This window comes from Mytilus californianus, unplaced genomic scaffold, assembly GCF_021869535.1.
Source record: "Mytilus californianus isolate M0D057914Y unplaced genomic scaffold, xbMytCali1.0.p SCAF_5, whole genome shotgun sequence".
NCBI classification, from domain to species: Eukaryota; Metazoa; Mollusca; class Bivalvia; order Mytilida; family Mytilidae; genus Mytilus; species Mytilus californianus.
The window spans coordinates 91,833,465-91,851,774 of NW_026262701.1; the positions used below are offsets into that span (position 1 = coordinate 91,833,465).

The window sequence follows — 18,310 nt, forward strand, 5'->3', positions numbered from 1 at the left end:
ATCCTTACTTGCAACAGGCACATAAAGAATGTGGCGGGATTAAACATTTTTGTGAGCGCTCAACCCTCCCCTAACCTGTGACAGTGGTGTAACATCACAACATAAGAACGAACTATAAAAACCAGTTGAAAAAGGTTTAACTTATTAGATCGATACAAAGTTGAAAAACATGTAACAAAATCACAGACCAGACGAGGTAGGGAATTTATACATCCATCACATCTTTTAGCACTGTTGACAATTTACGTTCGTCAAAGCATATATACAATAACTAAAGAGTTACGTGTTTTTGTAGTGTTTGAACAATCATATTTTACCGATTTTAAAAAAGAACTTTATGCTTATTTAGTTTTAAAACTGTAATAATCAAAATCTTTTCTGTGACACATACATACATGTGACTCTAACAGAATCCTGTAATCTTCTGTTAATGATAATGTCAAGAATGCACAATATCTCTATTGGTTATATTTTTTTACAGTTTTATTTTGCATCTTTTTTTACGTCTCATTTTACTGGATTTAGATTAATCTATGCTATACTTTAGCCGGCATGTATAATGCGCAAAATACTAGTAATCTAAGGATCACTTCCGTTTGAAATATTGTTTTAATATTTTATCACCCAAATTAAGAGAGAAATACCGTTCGCATCGATTCAAAAATTTTTAAGGTATTTTTTTTATTACGTCTGAACCAGTTTTTGTCGCAAAATTTTTCGTAGTTTTTTAAGTTTCAACCAAGGGTTTATTTATGACAAAAATGATTGTTTTAATTTGAAACAGCATTTTTCCATTTCCTCTCCATTTACCGAAAATCGCCAAATTTTGTGGTAAAATATGGCGACCATTGTACCAAATACCAGTACGCAGTTTTGGTTGGGGTAAATTCATCAATTTTTCTTATCATTTTTATATTTGAGGTAAGCCATATGTGAAGTCTACAAACTGTACTTTCAAATGTCAGTCTCCCACAGTTCGATTGTAATGACCATTTGTGGATACAAAAATCAGCTTTAAGTCAGAACATTTGAACAAAGTCAAATTTTGAGGACCAGCAATTCAATTTCTTAAAAAGTTAGCATTTTCCCTTAATAAACAACACTAATGGTATAAGATAAGGAGTTTTGTAGATTGCCAATGAGATAACTATCCTCCAAAGAGAAAATGACGTTGATTTAAACAACTATAATAGGTTATGGTATTGTCTCCTAAAATGAGCGAAACTCATATCTTCATGACAAAACGAAATGAAATATAATTGACACAACCATGAAAACTAACGACCTAATTTATGAAATAAACATTAAACAAACACAAATATGATAGATAGCAACCATTGACAACTACTGAATTACAGGCTCCAGACTTGGGACAGGCAAATAAATAATGATGCGGGGTTGAACATTTTTGTGAGCGTTCGCCCTCCTCAAAACTGGGACAGTAGTATAAGAGCACAACATAGGAACAAACCGTAAAAATGATTTAAAAATGTCTTTTCTCATCATAAAGTGTAGAACAAAACTCCGTTCAAATCAAGACTTTTTAATGAAGAAACATTGAAATGAAATACATACTAACTTCCTGGCATGCTTTTTAAGTAAATACTGCATGGTGCATGATCGTAGCCGTTGGGTGCTGTTTTAAATGATACTGGTCGGTTGAACGTTGTGATATTTAAATGTCTGGTAAGAGTAACCAAAAACATGTTTCGTATGCACAGTATCACACTTTTTTATTTTTTTTATTTTTTTTTCCAGATAAAATTATTTTTATTTGTTTTTATTTCAAACTTTTACATCTGATCATAAGACAATGCACATTTGATCATGATATTAAGATTTTGTTAACTAACGTTTTCTGTGGATTATCAACACTAATCTAGAAGGACAACGCCAAAATAAAGACTACTCGGATTCTAACATCATTGACAATACAAGTGACACAAGATAAGCAGTGGAACTTTGCTCGCCCCAAAGAAAGAATGGTAAATATTTTAAAAGAACCAATATCTAACAAATCACACATGAAATAATGTTATTGACGATAATTGTGAACTGATTGTTCTTAAAGTAATATATATTCCTTCGGCATTAAACAATTCGTCTACATTTTGCATACGTGCAGATGAAAAATCTGTGTTAGACAAATATGTCCATTCTAACATACATTGAAACTTGAATAAACATCTTGGTTAAAAAGGCGAAAGGTTGCTGAATTGAAACTTAATTTGCTTGACACATATTAAATTAAGATTGAAGTGTAATTATAACGTTTTGACTAACTAAAATAAACAAAACCGTATATCAAGGGTTTTATTTGTTTTTCTTTGATTTTTTTATAGCAGTTTTAGGAGTTACATAATGTGACTTTAACAAGTAAAAAAGTATACACATAATATATAAAATTTCACATCTTTAGAATTTATGCCAAAACTGTCCGTTTTAATGAGATGCAGCAATAGTTTTGTATATTTTGATCTTTTAAATAGATCGAAAAAGGGATTTTAAAAAACCTGAAGTTTTCGTTATCAGTATGTAAGATGGACGGATGGATGGATAACATCCTAAAATCAATCTTGAACTTTCATTGAAATGTAGAATTAAGTTATACTTAATCAGCATACTTACTGGTAGATTCCAATACAATAGTGTGCGTTACATCTGCAAATCCACTTTTAAGTGTTAAAGAATAATTATTGAAGTCCTGTGCTGTCAAATCGCGTATGGTCAGTGTTACTTTATAACCATCTAGGTGTACTTCCTTCCCATGAACCTTATCATAAACAATAGTAGGAGAACTAGATGATGCATATTTTGCTAAATTTTGTGTTGTTATTGGTTTTCCATCGCGAGTCCATATGTAAATGGCGAATTTTGGAACACTATATACATTAACATATATATCTACAGCTTTACTGATTTCACCAAACTGTTTGGCCTTGTCAATGGTATCAGATGTAAACACTGGCTGAGCTGAAATAATACATGTAACAATATACGTATGAAATCAATAGTTAATCATAATAAGAAAAAAATATACATGCCAGAAAATCGCACAAGACTTACCTTGCTTAAAATTCCATTTAAATGATTAATTAATAATTGGATTAAACAGATGTTGAGCATGATTGAGAGTTTCCTTTGTTCTAGTATTTAATTAACTCTTGAATATTTAATACTGTTATCTCAAAGGAAACAGAAAATTACAAACTCTTGGACATCTAACACTTTTATTCCAAAGGAAAGAGAGAATTTCAAACCCATCAGCTGGTAACTTTACTCCAGAAAAAAGAGAGAATTACAAACTCTTGAACATCTAGTACTTTTTCTCAAAAGGAGAGAGAGAATTATAAACCCCTTGAATATCTAGGAGTTTTACTTCTGAGAAGGTGAAAATTGCAAACTCTTGACCATCTGGAACTTTTACTCAAAAGAAAAAACAGAATTACAAATGTTTTAACCTATAAAAATGTTTCATTCTCGTGATTAATTGTTAGTCCTACATTGAAAAAAAAAACCTCACAAAGTTTTATCGTGTATCGTTTATCAGTGGACACAATCATTCATTAAAAACTTTTGAAATCATAGATAACGAAAAAACATAATGCATAGAACAGATGAGAACAATATAATTCGCTTTTATCAAATTTTAACAATAGTGCATTACCATTCACGATTACATATCCAGAACCAATCTGTTCAAACATATTGTCATTATCCCTTATACCATTACTGGCTGTACACACATATTTTCCACTATCCTGATATCTTAACAACACTGGGACATTAGGTATCTTCAAGGTTTTATTTCCATCTAACTCTCGTATAAGATCTCCATATCTGGACTTGTGCTGCCATTTATGGTATGTATAACTATCTGGGTTACCACTAGGATGACATGTTACTGTTCTGATAGCATCATTCTGTGTATATGGAGGACTGTTCACTGTAATGTCTGGAGCATCTGTCGTAATATTATAATGATCATTTATGCACTTGGGAAGAGCAACGTGAACAGAAACTGCAAGTGGTCAGTACATATAGATATATTTGCTGTAGTGCCACTAAACCGATTTTTGTTCTCAGGAAATTGAAATATATTAACAGAAACAATCTTAATAAGATATATCTCGCATACGTACTTCCACTTTTAGAATATGCATGCGAGCTATGGGATGATGGGTATTGTGTTAGAGATTCTGAAAAAATTGAGCCCTCGCAGGTTGAGGCAGCAAGAATTATTACTGGACTTCCGAAATTTGCAAGCAAAGAATCCATTATTTTTTAAACTGGATGGGAAACTTTGAGTTCAAGAAGAAATAGACGAAAATTATGTTTATTTCATAAAATTCATAATAATAATGTTCCAGAAGATCTTATGGATTTTGTATCTCAGATTATGCAGATGATAATTATTATAATACTAGAAACCATTCTCACTATAGAGTACCGATATGTAGAATAGAGATATTTTCAAAATCATTTTCCCATCCTCAATTCGTGCATGGAATTTATTGCCGTTAGATATTAGATCCATTCAATCATCTCCAAATTTCAAAAATACAATCCGGCGAAATGACATTTCATTTTTGGTACCTAAATATTACCTTATTGGAAATCGGATAGAAAGAAAACATATTGCATACACAATTACGACACAGATGTAGTCCCTTAAAAGCTGATTTATACAGAGTTGTTATAAATTGTATCCAATCCTATTGTTTATTTAGACAATAAAATATAAGGTAATATTTAGGTACCAAAAATGAATGTCATTTCGCCGGATATGTATTTTTTAAATTTGGAGATGAACTCAAATAGTTGTTGCAACGGTTCTTTACATGCAGCGAGCATGGTACTCACTATACACGAGGCAGTCGAATTTAATGTTCCCATTCTGACCGGACGTGGCCGAGTACTTGTACATCCCGCACAGCTAAACGGACGCCCCACTTTGGTAAGGGTTCTAATGCCGATCGGAAGAAGACCTAATTGACCATATTTCTAGTCACCAGTCACCCCTGGGATGATTTTGGAAATCGATATTCTGGACTGGGACTACTGTGACTGTTAACAATTAACCTTGTCCAAAAACAGGATGCAATGAATATTTTGTCCTACACTAGTTGTGTACCAAGCATGAAAATAATTTTCGCGCTAAATAAATAAGCCGTACTATAAACAGGTGTAAAATGAATATTCCATCAGCCAAAAAAAATCCCTCCCACTGAAAATCACATGGTCCACTAAAACTATTTGAATTTAATCATGCTATTAACTGGGCAATTTTGGAGTTTTTGACATATAAATAGGTAAATAACTTAATTCATGATATTATTATAATCATTTTTACTCAATATATGTAACTTCCTTAAATATTCATAATAAAATATACGTTCTTAATATCTAGTTTTTTGTACACTTAAGTCACACAAGGTCTACATTGAGTATCGACTGCTTGTGGTCAAAACCTGTTTTAAACTTCATGTAAACATTGATTTTTATCAATAGGAACGTAATGGACTTTAGTTTAAGTTATAGTTATACACCGAGGGATAGGTGTGTCTGGATAAGAAAACCCGACGGCCGGAGGCCGGTGGTGTTTCTTATCCAGACACGCCGTATCCCGAAGTGTATAACTAACTTACACCCAATGCTAAACCCTATATTTGTTAACATTGATTTTTAAATGAAAAAGAATGGATAGCATATTCATTGACAAAATCGAACCATGAATTGTAAGAAAATTTTTTTTTTACATGAAACCCCACTAGTAACCTTACTTTGGCTATGTTCTTTCAAACTTTGACAAGTGAGTAGATTTTACAAATGTCAAAGTTGCTGTTTTGCATATTCCCGTTACATCCTGGTGCTAATATGGATCAGAAGTTCAAGGTTGACCGTTTCGTGCATTCTTATCACAAAAAAAAATACATCATGCTCCTTGTATGCAGTTGTCAATATGGACGGGTATAAGACGGACGACATTTTGAGTCAAGCGTTGGATTTGGTAGAAGAGACTAAAGATAAAGGCAATATTATAACCCAAAGTACTTACCTGTATCAGTTTAATGAAGGTAATCATAAATGTATTTTGTATGTTACGGTTTTATAGAGAAGAAAAAAAGAAGCCCCCCCTTCTCGAGAATAAACAAACATTCATATTTGGACAAGGAGGGGGGTGGGATGGGGGTTGGGGAGGGGGGTGTCCGGGAGTTAGAATCCCTGTTTTTTTTTAAAGATCAATGTTTTAGAATAGAGACATATGACTGGGATCAAAAAATTTACCTTCAAGCAAAGGAGTATTTAGGGAGCAGCCATTTTAAATCATTTTTCCCTTGAAGGATTTTTTTTTATTCAAAATCATGAGATGCTTAATATTATTTTCGCTATTGGAATTTCCTAAAATGTGTTTTTTAATATCTTGAAACAACTTGTAGTGAACACTATAAGTAATTTCTTATGTTCATGCTATTTAAAAAAAATCAACTTCTATTGTAATGAATAACAATGGACTTTGTTTTCGGGATGTAGAAGCAGGGGTTTCCAGAAACCCCGCTCGTCACACCCTGTGGTCAAAATACATTGTTATTCGTAACAATAGATCTATTCAATTTACACTTGTTTCAGAAATAGAAACTATGAATTATAACAATAGAACTGGGGTGTAAGTGTTCAGTACACTTACACCACACCGAGATTAGCTCAATGTGAACACGACCATAGATATCAGGAAAGAAACATATAAATATAACTAATGATAGGTTCACTCGAACAAATATATTTTTGTTATCAGTATAATTAAAGATTAGAATAATATATTTTTGGAATTAATGTTGAGTAAACAATCATAATTGTGTGACACTTGAAACGGCGAATTCAATCTTGCACATGCTTGAGGCCGTTAAATTTCTAAAGGTGTCCATAAACTTCATGGCGATTAACGAATAATAAGCGATTACCTTTTCAACAGCTTGTTCGTGTATGTAACTACACGATTTCATGTCTTCTACATACAGTATAAGATACGATTCTTAACTTACATTTAACATTTAGTGTTTCAGACGTCTCGGCACTACCTCCAGGTTCAGATGTGGCCTCATTACTGGCTACACAAATAAGGTTTTGGCCATTATATGACCTATTAACACTGTATGTTAATGTAGATGTAACAGTATATGTGTCAGTAGTTGGATCATGAGAGTGTGGTAATTGGGTTGCGTAAGTTGTAACATTAGCTCTACCATTTCCAAGTAACCAGTATATCGAAGCCATTGGACGGCTTCCATTTGATTTACACGAAATTACAAGTGGTTTGGTCTCCTCTGTAGTTACTGAGGCAGAGCTGAATATAGGAGGATTTGGCTTTACTGAAAACAATAATTTAAATGATAAGATACCTACTTCATAAAAATGATGTAAAATTAACAACATATCTTTTCATCAACATTAACATGCCTATTATGTGACGCGCAGTTTATATATTTCGTTTGTGGTGTGCTGTCGTAAATACATGGGAGGTGTCCGTTGTTATTCTGCGGTTTCGTGTTGTAATGTTCTATTATATTATTCATTTATGTATTTCTCTGTGCTGAGTGTTCTTGCGTTTGTTTGTATGTATTCCTGTCACGTAGTGTTGTCATTTTAACGGTATTTTTAACATTGCCATATAAGCGGGAGGTTTGGCTAGCCATAAAACCAGGAACAACCTACCATTTTTTCTAAAAATGTCCTGTACCAAGTCAGGAATATGGCAGTTGTTATCAAACAGTCCGTTTCTATGTATGTTGGCGTTTGCTTTGTTGTAGTTCAGTGTTTCTGTTGTTCCGTTTTTTTCCTCTTATAGTTGATGTGTTTCCCTCGGTTTTAGTTTGTTATCCGGATTTGTTTTCGCTTAATCGAATTATGACTATTGAACAGCGGTATACTACTGTTGCCTTTATTATTTTAACGTCAGGAAAAAAATTGTAGGAAATCATGGCTTATACGGTATTTAGTGGCTATTTTCAAGGAGCAATAGATCGTAGTTAATAAATCCCAATGTTTCAGTTACTTTTTAATTATAGAATTGGTTGGATGTCATTTTTGCCGATTACCTGTTTAATTCGTTTTTGAAATGTTAATGTAAAAAAAAATCAAGCCGGATTTGTTTTCGCTTAATCGAATTATGACTATTGAACAGCGGTATACTGCTGTTGCCTCTATTTACTAACTTGAACTTTTTGAATGATTTGATTGACCAATTATGAATGTCTGCGACACTGACATGTTCTATATGACATGTCTGTAATAAAATACTTTTTGCTTAATGTATGCCTTAATATCTTTAAATCATGCTTTTTCGCAAACTGTTTTTGACGTATTTATTCAAAATCCTTTGGATGTGCAATAATTGATATTTCAGTGGCTGTCGTTGGTTTATATCTGTCATGTCTAATGTTTGTGTTTTGTTTTAGTATCAATCATGCCGTTAGTTTTCTCGGTTGAATTGTTTTACATTTTGACTGTCATATCAGGACCTTTTATAGCTGACTATTCGGGTTTTTTTGTTTGGCTCAGTGAAGTTCGTACGGTAACCTTACATCAATATCATTAAGACTCTAGCGGATAGTTGTCTCATTGGAAATCTTACCACATTTCCTTATTTATATGCTTATCATCACATACGACTTGTCTCTGGATTAATTCTGACATGAATATTTTAGCAACAAAATGTCCATTTGTTTCCATATCATTAGTTGGTGAATCTGTCGTTTTAAATGTAATGTTTTATGGAATACTTTTTATCTTCTTTCAATTATTTTTTTTCCTTTGGACATGCTGTTGTATGTCCTCTTTTAAAGTAATATAATACTTCAAATTAAAAAAAAGTTGAATATGTTTTATATACTTGAATGGCTAAGTTTTACTATTACACAAGTGTACGTGGAATTCCTTGTAAAAGAAAATCCATTATCTTATAAAAATCTTCAGAAATGCACTGCTATTGAATTATTGTCTTCCCGTACTCTAATGTGCCGATATTATTCCGTATGCAGTGACCTTAACTGCGAGACCTCTCGTGAGAACTTTGACCCCCGCAGAGCGCAAGTGCGAGGGAAAAACCGTGATGAAAGAATGTAAACAAAATTGCACTGAAAGGTAGATAGAAATAATTCATTCTTAAAGAACAAATTGAATACATCAAATTATTTAACAACTGTTATGGAAAAACCATCAAAAGAATGTATACAAATGTGAACTTGAAGGTAAGAAATAATATTTCATTCAGTAATTTGTTGATTTATAGAATAACTAATCAAAGAATTTAAATATCGAAAAATATTCAACTCGTGACCGAACAACACTGATAATTAACTCATGCGCTACGCATGTTGCTCGGTCACTCGTTGAATATTATTCTATATTAAAATTCTTCGATTAGTTATTCTATAAATCAACAAATCACTAAATGAAATATTATTTGTCGATAATTCGCCATAGATTCGTAATAAATGTTAAAAAAACGTGCATAGTGGACTAAGTTTAGCATAAATGCATACATTGGTTCAATAATTTCCTTACACTATAGTGATAAAAAACTTGTTGCATATGACTTTAATGATTTTGACTGCCCCTTTTAAAAATAAGGAGATGTGGTATGATTGCCAATATGAGACATCTATCCACCAAAGTTCAAATGAACTGGATGTAAGCAATTATATATAGGCAACCGAACGGCCTTCATTAATGAGAAAAACCCATACCGTATAGTCGGCTATAAAAGACCCCGACAGGAAAAATATGAAAAAAATCAATTGAGAAAACTAACGGCCAAATTTATAACAAAACAATTGACGAAAAACAAATATGACAGACATGAACCAACGACAACCACTGAACTACAGGCTCCTTGGGTGATTTTCCTTCTTTTTTTTAATGCTTTTATCATGGTTTTTTTCTAATATGATAAACTTACTTCAAATCAACTTTGATAGACATTTTACGAATACGTGTTCAAAATAAAGTGATGTCTTATGAAGGTAAATCAACATATATACAATAAAGAAGAATTGGTCCTTTAACACTAATTATGTCACCCCAAATATTTGATAATAGGCAATTGCAAAACCAAGCAAGGTGATAAAAGGAGATATGTATGTCCAATTTTATTTGAAGTGAAAATTATATCTCATATTTACAAAGAAAAGTAACTTTGGAAGGACGTATATCAAATCTTCCTAAAAGTTTTATTTAACACTATGCTGATACAATGAATATCAAATATGTTGTACAATTTTCGCAAGTGGCATACACGTGCATGTAGATCAAGATCAGAAAACATCAAGATAAAATGAATCGCAATCAATGTTGACCTGTGATCAACTTCAGTTAGTTTCCAACACTGAGCTTCATCGTTTAAACATGGTCAAGTTATTCGAAAATACCTTTGTTAGTCTACTTCAATAAAAGGAGATGTGGTTTAAATGACAACGAGACAACTATTATCCCAGAGCCAAAAAGGTGTTAATGAATGCAAATATAGGTCACCATACCTCTTCAACAATGAACAGCGAGTAAAATTCATACTGTAAAGTCAGTTATAGAAGGCCCGGTTATCAAATAATGTGAAACAATTTAAACTAGAAAACCATGGTTGAGATAAAACAAAGTTGAACACATTCACATATTGATGTGCTTGTCGCAGGTCAGAACGTTAGTAGTTGTTGTGTGTTATATTGAATTAATGTTTTGTTATTATAATGGGAATCGGGTTTTTATGGCATATCTTTGATTATTTTATCTTAAATTTATAAACAGTTGTTTTTAAACTGCATGTTGCTCTCTATATGTAATTTGGTTGTTTGTGTGTTTTTCTCATTGACGCAAATTCCACATCTCATCGTTTCCACATGTTTATAGGATATTTATTGAGCTTACTGAAGTTTTTTAAACAGCATTTAGAAATTTTAATCAGTATTCATCAAATTTACTCACATTTCAGATAAATTCTAGCTGAATCATTCAGTGAATAGTAAGCAATCTCTTCATAACCTGCCAAACATTCAACATTCTGACCATCGTAAGATCTGTTTACTGATGATAATGTATACTGTACTGATTGCTTGCCTACTGTGACGACAGATTCTGATATCAGTAACTTCACGTCAGGTGCAGGGTCTCCACCTGCTGCAGAACATCTTATGATCAGATTTCGTCCCTCTATACCATTTAATTTTTTCTCCAACCCAACATTTTCTATACTCACACTTGTTGGTATATTGGCTGAAATATTAGTTATAATTAAATAGAAGGGGAGAAAGGTGGTGCTCATTTCTCCAGCACCGCTTTTTTGTAACTTTTTCCCACTTCCCACTTTTTTTATTCTTTTTCCAACATCCCTACCTTTTTGTAACCCTTATATCCCATATCCAATAGCGAATCATTCCTCTAAATTAATAGTTTTGAATATATGTTTGAATGCTTGTAATATTTAACAATAGCTGAGACCAATATCTAAACGTATTAGTCCCAGAAAAAAGGAAACAAGTTATTTTTTCGGAAAACAGCAAACATCTTTTGACCACAAAAAACGTAAATTTAACCTATTATGTATACATAGTGCTGATGTTTGTGTACATAGCGTATTTCTCTATCTATAGCTGAATGAGGTTTTTCATGAAATTGATTTCAACAGCTATATTTATAGAAATAGAAATAGAACAAATAATAGTCTCCAGAATTCGAAGAATAATAAATGCCTAAGATGACGAAGAAGTTTAAGTTATTGTTTTAAAAATCAGAAACGGTTAATAACTACCGTTTTATAATTACTGTCTGGCCTGCAATATAGGAGAACATGAATATGATATCTGTCATTAGAAATCATCAAAATAAGTATCTGTTCAGTTAAAACAAATCGTCAAAACTATTAGACTTATAATTCAGTTACCTAAACTTTCGTTTAGTCAACATAATATTTCTTAGTGACGCTCGAATCAAAACAAGGAACCTTTAAGAAAATTAGGTTTCAAAGGGTAAGCAGGTTTGAGTTGATACTAGTATAGAATTAACACATGACAGGAAAAATCCCTTTGATCGTATTGTGGTATAATCTGGATAATGCACATCTAAGGTGTGCATTAACTACCAAAGAAATACCGCACAGTTCAAGTGCACTCTTATCTTTAAGGGAAGATCCAGGTTTTTCAAAGGAGGCGTAATTCAATAAAAAAGAAGAATACACACAAAAATTTGACGATTTTATGCTAAAAAAATACATATTTTCAAATCAAAGGGTGGTGTACGCTCTCTACGCCCCCCGAATCTGCCAAAGACCTTGCAATTACGACATAGTTGATCAATCAACAACTTTTACTAACTTCGTCATTTCAAAATATGAAATATAAATTGTTTCTCATTCCAGGACCCTTAAACTGGAAATGTTTATATATGATAAAATGTGTTTACAATGTAAAGCTTAAATCAATGTTTCAAGGTCAAACTAGATAATTATTTTTTTCAATAATTTCTACCCAAAAATAAATATATTTTAGAATATCCAAATAATTGAAATCTGAATTTATTACGACTTTTTTAAATATTTTTTCCTTTTTAGTGACTATTCACGTTTGGGTCGAATTTAAAGAGATTATTAATAATTCAATTATGACTGCGCCAAAACAGGAAAAATAAAAACTGCAGATCAATCAGATTTCGTTTAGATGCGACATGTTTTCAACATTAAACACCGAATACAGTTGAAATAATATAACAGGAGAAAGCCTGAATGTACAAAATAGTTCATAATTTAAAATTTATCAACCTTTTACTATTTTTCCCTTTCTCTGCCCTACAAGGGAACTTTCCCAGGAGCCGTTAGTTGAATATCGTCCGCATATTACCAAGACGTTCATGTAAATTGATGGCGTCATGTATTTAAACAGTTATTGGCCAATCAAATTGGTATAATTATGTCATTTAATCTGCACACTCGGGACGATCCTTTGACCCGAACTCCTACGTCGTTCGGGATATAGGTAAGGTCACTCGAGCCGTGCAGATTAAATGACATATACCGATTTGCTTACTTTGAAATGTTGATGTAAAAAAATTTAAAAAAGTGAATAAGACGCTTAAAACAATGAATATAATTTGCAAACCTATATAATTTTATTTGCCCTTGTGTAACTGTGTTAAACGTTTATTTGTAGTCGATTGATTGCTTGCTTGCTTGCTTGATTGATTGATTGATTGATTTATTGATTGATTGATTGATTGATTGATTGATTGATTGATTGATTGATTGATTGATTGATTGATTGATTGATTGATTTGCTAACCAATCATTCAATCGACTACAACTCAACGTTGTTAAAGTTGTGGTTGAACATTGTCTGGATGTTTTAATGGGCGATCTAAATGTTTTCTATTTGAAAACTAAACTGCATATTCCTTTTTTTAAATAGGGCAATATACCTTTTGTTAAACCTTCTTAACCGTAATTACTAGTTTATAAACTTTTTAGAAACATAAGTTTCGGTCGATATGGATGAATGCATCAATTTCGAAATACATTTAAATACTTAATCACATTTCAAGCTTATTCGTTTTAATAAAGCTAAAATAGGAAAATCAGATGCCATTTTGACATTCAGGCAAAGAAAAAAAATTGAAGCATTGTGTTTGTTTGTTTGAATTCCATTCAAGTATTGATATTCATATTCTATAGGACGAAAGCGCGAAAACGCGAAAACTCGAAGTCGAAAATGCGAAAACGCAAATTTGAAAACTTGAAAACTCGAAGTCGAAAACGCGAATACGCAAAATGATTTCACTTCCCGATTTCGCGTTTTCGACTTCGCGTTTTCGCGTTTTCGCCCTATAGATTATGAAAGGCGAAAACGTGAAATGGCCTTAACCGGCCACCATAGGAAAGTGAAAGGCCAGTCGTCATAGGTATTATGAATAACAAGAGTAATACACAATTAAGGATCTCTCTATACTTACTTATAACAGTTAGTTGTAGTAAATACAAGGCTTTAACTGTACCAGAAGGTGAACACTGGTAAGTCCCTTCATCACTCTTTCTGACATCATATATACGCAGATGATATTGTCCTCTTCTATGATCACCTGTGACTTTTAATCTAGATTTTAATTCTAATTCCAATTGTGGATGTATCTCTGTCGCCTTTGAAAAAGTTTGTAATGTACCATTAACTTTTTTAAACCACTTTACGGAATTTTGTGGAGAAACGCTGTATGGACATTTCAACTGTATGGTTGATCCCTTAAATGCAGAAACTGCTTCTACTTTATTAAATCCTGAAATGACACCACACATGTTGATGTCTGTACAAATATAAATATATGATGTCTTAATTCATGAAGTTTTTAGTTATTTTACAAACCATGCGAGAATATCATCCAAAATTATAATTTTAAATATAAAAAAATATTATCGTATGCAAAATAATGAACATACGTTTTGTCGTACAAATTAAAAAAATAAACATTTAGAAGCTTTATCAAGATCAGCGATCAATCACGGAATAACAGGGAACAGACACAATATTTTTTCTAAATCTTTCCTTTACTTCTATGGTGACGCAAATAGGCATTGTCGTGAAAGTAGTTTCTACAAAAAGCACGCTTATAAATTGTTTTATCAAATATTCATGAGAAATGACATTTGTATTGGCTTAGTTATGTTATAGTTTTGATTTAACTTTAGTGGAAATTGCTCATTCCAATTCTGGACAAGAAACATATTATCCATAAACAAAATATGTTCAAAGTGACTAAACCTGAATAAAGTGTTGAAAATTTAGCCTGCTACTAGAGATTTACAATAACTGTCAGACTCGGAGTCTGAGTACGAGTACGACTACAAATCATACAGGCTGAGTACGAGTACGACTACAAATCATACAGGTAAGCTATAGGGTTGATCTCAAAATACTGTGTACGCTAATTATTTTTACCGTCTTCAATCTCTGTGTGGTGATAGGACAAAACCATTTAACAAATTAATTTACTTTTTTTTACTGAAGGGTAGAAAGTGCGCTTTTTCGTATAAGCTCGCTTACAGATATGTTCAGAATTTAAAAGATTTTGCAACAAATATTTATTGCTCCAGTCATATGATAATTTTTACCGATTACATTAAAAAAAAAACTTTTCAAGTTTAAAAAAATGGTCCTTTCATAACTGACGAATTATCTAAAAAAAATTAAAATTGTTTGTTTTGTTTTGGTGCTAGATGTTTCCACTGTGTTAAGTCTTGGAGACTAGTACGGTGCCCCTTAAGTGCTATGTAAATATCAATATTTTCGTTCGCCGGAGATTTAATCTGGTGCTCACCAAATTGAAAAATCGTGCGCACGACTTTAAAAAATGGTGTGGACAATTTTGAAACTCGTGTGCACGACTTTCAAAATGGTGCGCAAGTTCGTATAGAGTCCGCCAAAAAGCTATGCTCATGAGTTTGAAAGTCGTGGGCACGAGTTTAAAGTCGTGCGCACCAGCTTTGAAATGTCTTGCGCACGAGTTTCGGAATTGTGCGCAACAGTTTTAAAGTAATACGCAAGAGTTTCATAGTCAAGCGCACGAGTTTTAATGTCGTGCGCACGATTGTTAAAACTGGTGCGCACCAGATTAAATCTCCGTCAAACGAAAATATTTATATTTACATGGCACTTAAGGGGCTTCGAAGTAATGCATACTACTTTTCGCATTGATTTTGTTGAGAATAAAAGAACAGAGTTCCAATGTCCCCCGCATTTCATATATTTTATCTGTCCAAGAGCAGTACCAAATTTTATAAATTCCTGGCAAGAATTGTTCACGTGAGAGCATTTACTTTAATAGCAATAGTTGATCAACACTGAAATACACCTTTGATGTAAATTTTATAAAAACCTGGCAAGAATTGTACATACAGACAAAGAAAATGTTAATTTATTTTTGGAATAGACATTAAGTTTTTTTGTATGATTATTTTATGGGTGCCAGAATAATCTAAATCAACTCCGAGGCTTTTAAACAATTTTGGAACCTATTTTGTAATAAATGTTTCATATCTTTCATTATTACTGCGAACTGATTGCTTTAAAGATTCTTTGTTGCATTTTTTTTGGGGGGAAGGGTTCTTGAAGCTTCAAGATTTACAAGAGCATCATAAATATTATCTGCAGTTCTGGCTGTAGTATTATCTGTGGCAATTTCTTCAGCTTTCGCTGTCGGCCCATTATTCATTTTTTGAAGTTCAGGTTCCTCTACTGCTCATACATGAGTGGGTTGCTCCGGATCCTCGTCGAGAGAAGAGGTTGAATTATTTCATCAGCCATACACGACATACACCGGACAGTAGAGAATCAGAAAGCCGGAATACAAAAAAAGAGAAAGTGTAGGAGACTCAACAGATTCATTGCAGAATATAGAGTCTCCGTTGAACATGTTATTGGCGAATTGAAATGTCATAAAGTCATTGGAACTCGTTTGAGGCTTCCTCGTCTCACACTTAATGCCATAGTTAAAGTTTGCGGAAGTCATTATTTTGTCAGTCAGCGAAATCAACTTTTCAATTAATACTATAATGATTAAAGTACAATGTTTTGAAATCGCCCCCTAATTTAAACTGTCTTACTCTGACTCGTATTCGGACTCGGGTCGGAGTCCTACATTTATTGTAAACTCTATTAGCCTACACCCTAAAGCTACCTACCAAAATTAGAGTATTTCTTTTACTTACATATATATATATATATATATATATATACGTTTAAATATTTAACAACTGCACGACAGACGTTGTCCATTGAATAACCTGTGGTTATACAGGGCTAAAACTATTATTTATATAATACTTCGTCTCAAATTTGGCCCAACAATATTGGATCGATCTGCAAATTTGCGTTTGGAAGTTTAAGTTCTTCCCTAAGCGGGATTCGAACCCCTGAATCTGAGACGTCGTGGCAATATGATGTCTCAGATGTAGGGTTTCTAATACCGCTGAGGGAAGAACTCGAAACATCAAATGCAGTATTTTGATTGGTTGAAATCATACTCAAAATCAGGGCCTGAACCAGTTAGATTTTAGAAGTTTTGATACCTACATGCATTGCTGAGATCACGAACATGAGTATAAGCCGTCTTGCGTCTTTGGTTTGTAAAAGAAACCATTTTGGAACCACGATGTTTGACATATGAAGAAAATACTATACACAAAGTAATAAAACACCTAATGGGATACTGAAAACATATTTGATTCCCATTGTCCTTTTTAAATCTGAACCATAATGGAATGCCTATAATGATTTTCTACTTTGCACTTGCAGTTAAGCAATTGTATACTTGCTATCAATTAATTCCTACCACTGAACGGTTAACAACCAACAATCATTCAATCAATCAAATTCAATTTATTCTGAAAAAATGGAATAAACGTATCCAGCAAAAACGACATAAAAAGGATTTTAATTATTTTCTTCTTCACAAATAGATCATCGTATTGAAGTTCTGTTAATCTTTAAAAACCAACATTATGCTCAACGTCATATGAAATATCTGTAGCTGGTTCCTTTCTCTTGATTCGATAAGTAACTGGCTAACTGGCTAGCATGCCGCTAAATGATACAGTTTCTTTGGCTTGAAATTATCTATAGAGATTGAATCGAATTCGGCATATGCATGAACATGGCAAACTTTATCTTGTCGCACATGTATTGCCTCTAAAAGTGTATTTATTATTCCTCTTTTCCGTTGCCTTTGTCAAATTTTAAATGATAGCAATTTAGCAACAAATGCATAATTGCCATTATATTTTGGGTGAACAAATCTAACAGAAAAGCTTAACATTTTCCGATGTGGAATAGAACGAATATCTCCGTAAAACTCGAGAATAGAATAATTCAAAATCTAGTAAAATTAAAAAATGAACTGAGGTCACAAAATTAATGCACATTTATATTCTTATTTGCAAACATCAAGACATGATAGCTCAATTTAATACAACTATACAACTATGCAATTTTGAGTCGGGCGAAAAAGGAGATGGGAATCGATAAGTATTTCTATAAGGCTCGTAAAAGTGAAATGTGTATGTTCTGTCAAACTTTTATATATAAAACCATTAGAGCATTAGTTTTTATGTTATTTTTTGTGAAAATTGACTGCAGATGCAATATGAAAGAAATTTAATACACTTTCAACTTGACAGACGGTAAAATTGAAAAAAAAAATGCAAAATCCGATTGATTCAATATGTACTATCATATGATTTTAAGTTTGATGTTGAATAGCTGACACATTGTGGTTTCATTTTATA

At 32.6% G+C, this 18,310-nt stretch overlaps 1 protein-coding gene and 1 long non-coding RNA gene across 4 annotated transcripts in view; both read right to left on the reverse strand.

Annotated features, from left to right (window-relative positions):
* The window catches only part of LOC127703268 (neural cell adhesion molecule 1-like), a 109,988-nt gene extending 102,622 nt beyond the window's left edge, over positions 1-7,366 (reverse strand). For all 3 annotated transcript variants that reach the window (XM_052207785.1, XM_052207786.1, XM_052207787.1), the window contains exons 1-3: positions 7,044-7,366; positions 3,668-3,964; positions 2,629-2,973 (exon numbers count right to left, since the gene is read on the reverse strand). In XM_052207785.1, the coding sequence (XP_052063745.1) occupies positions 2,629-2,973; positions 3,668-3,964; positions 7,044-7,275 (874 nt within the window). In that variant the 5' untranslated portion in view covers positions 7,276-7,366. The remainder of the gene's footprint in view (positions 1-2,628; positions 2,974-3,667; positions 3,965-7,043) is intronic.
* A 3,751-nt stretch (positions 7,367-11,117) lies between these two features.
* LOC127703271 (uncharacterized) lies at positions 11,118-14,301 on the reverse strand. The gene is made up of 2 exons (XR_007982887.1): positions 13,990-14,301; positions 11,118-11,265 (listed from the first exon to the last, which is right to left on the reverse strand). It is a non-coding gene; the product is annotated as an uncharacterized LOC127703271 (long non-coding RNA).
* Between the last annotated feature and the right edge of the window lie 4,009 nt (positions 14,302-18,310).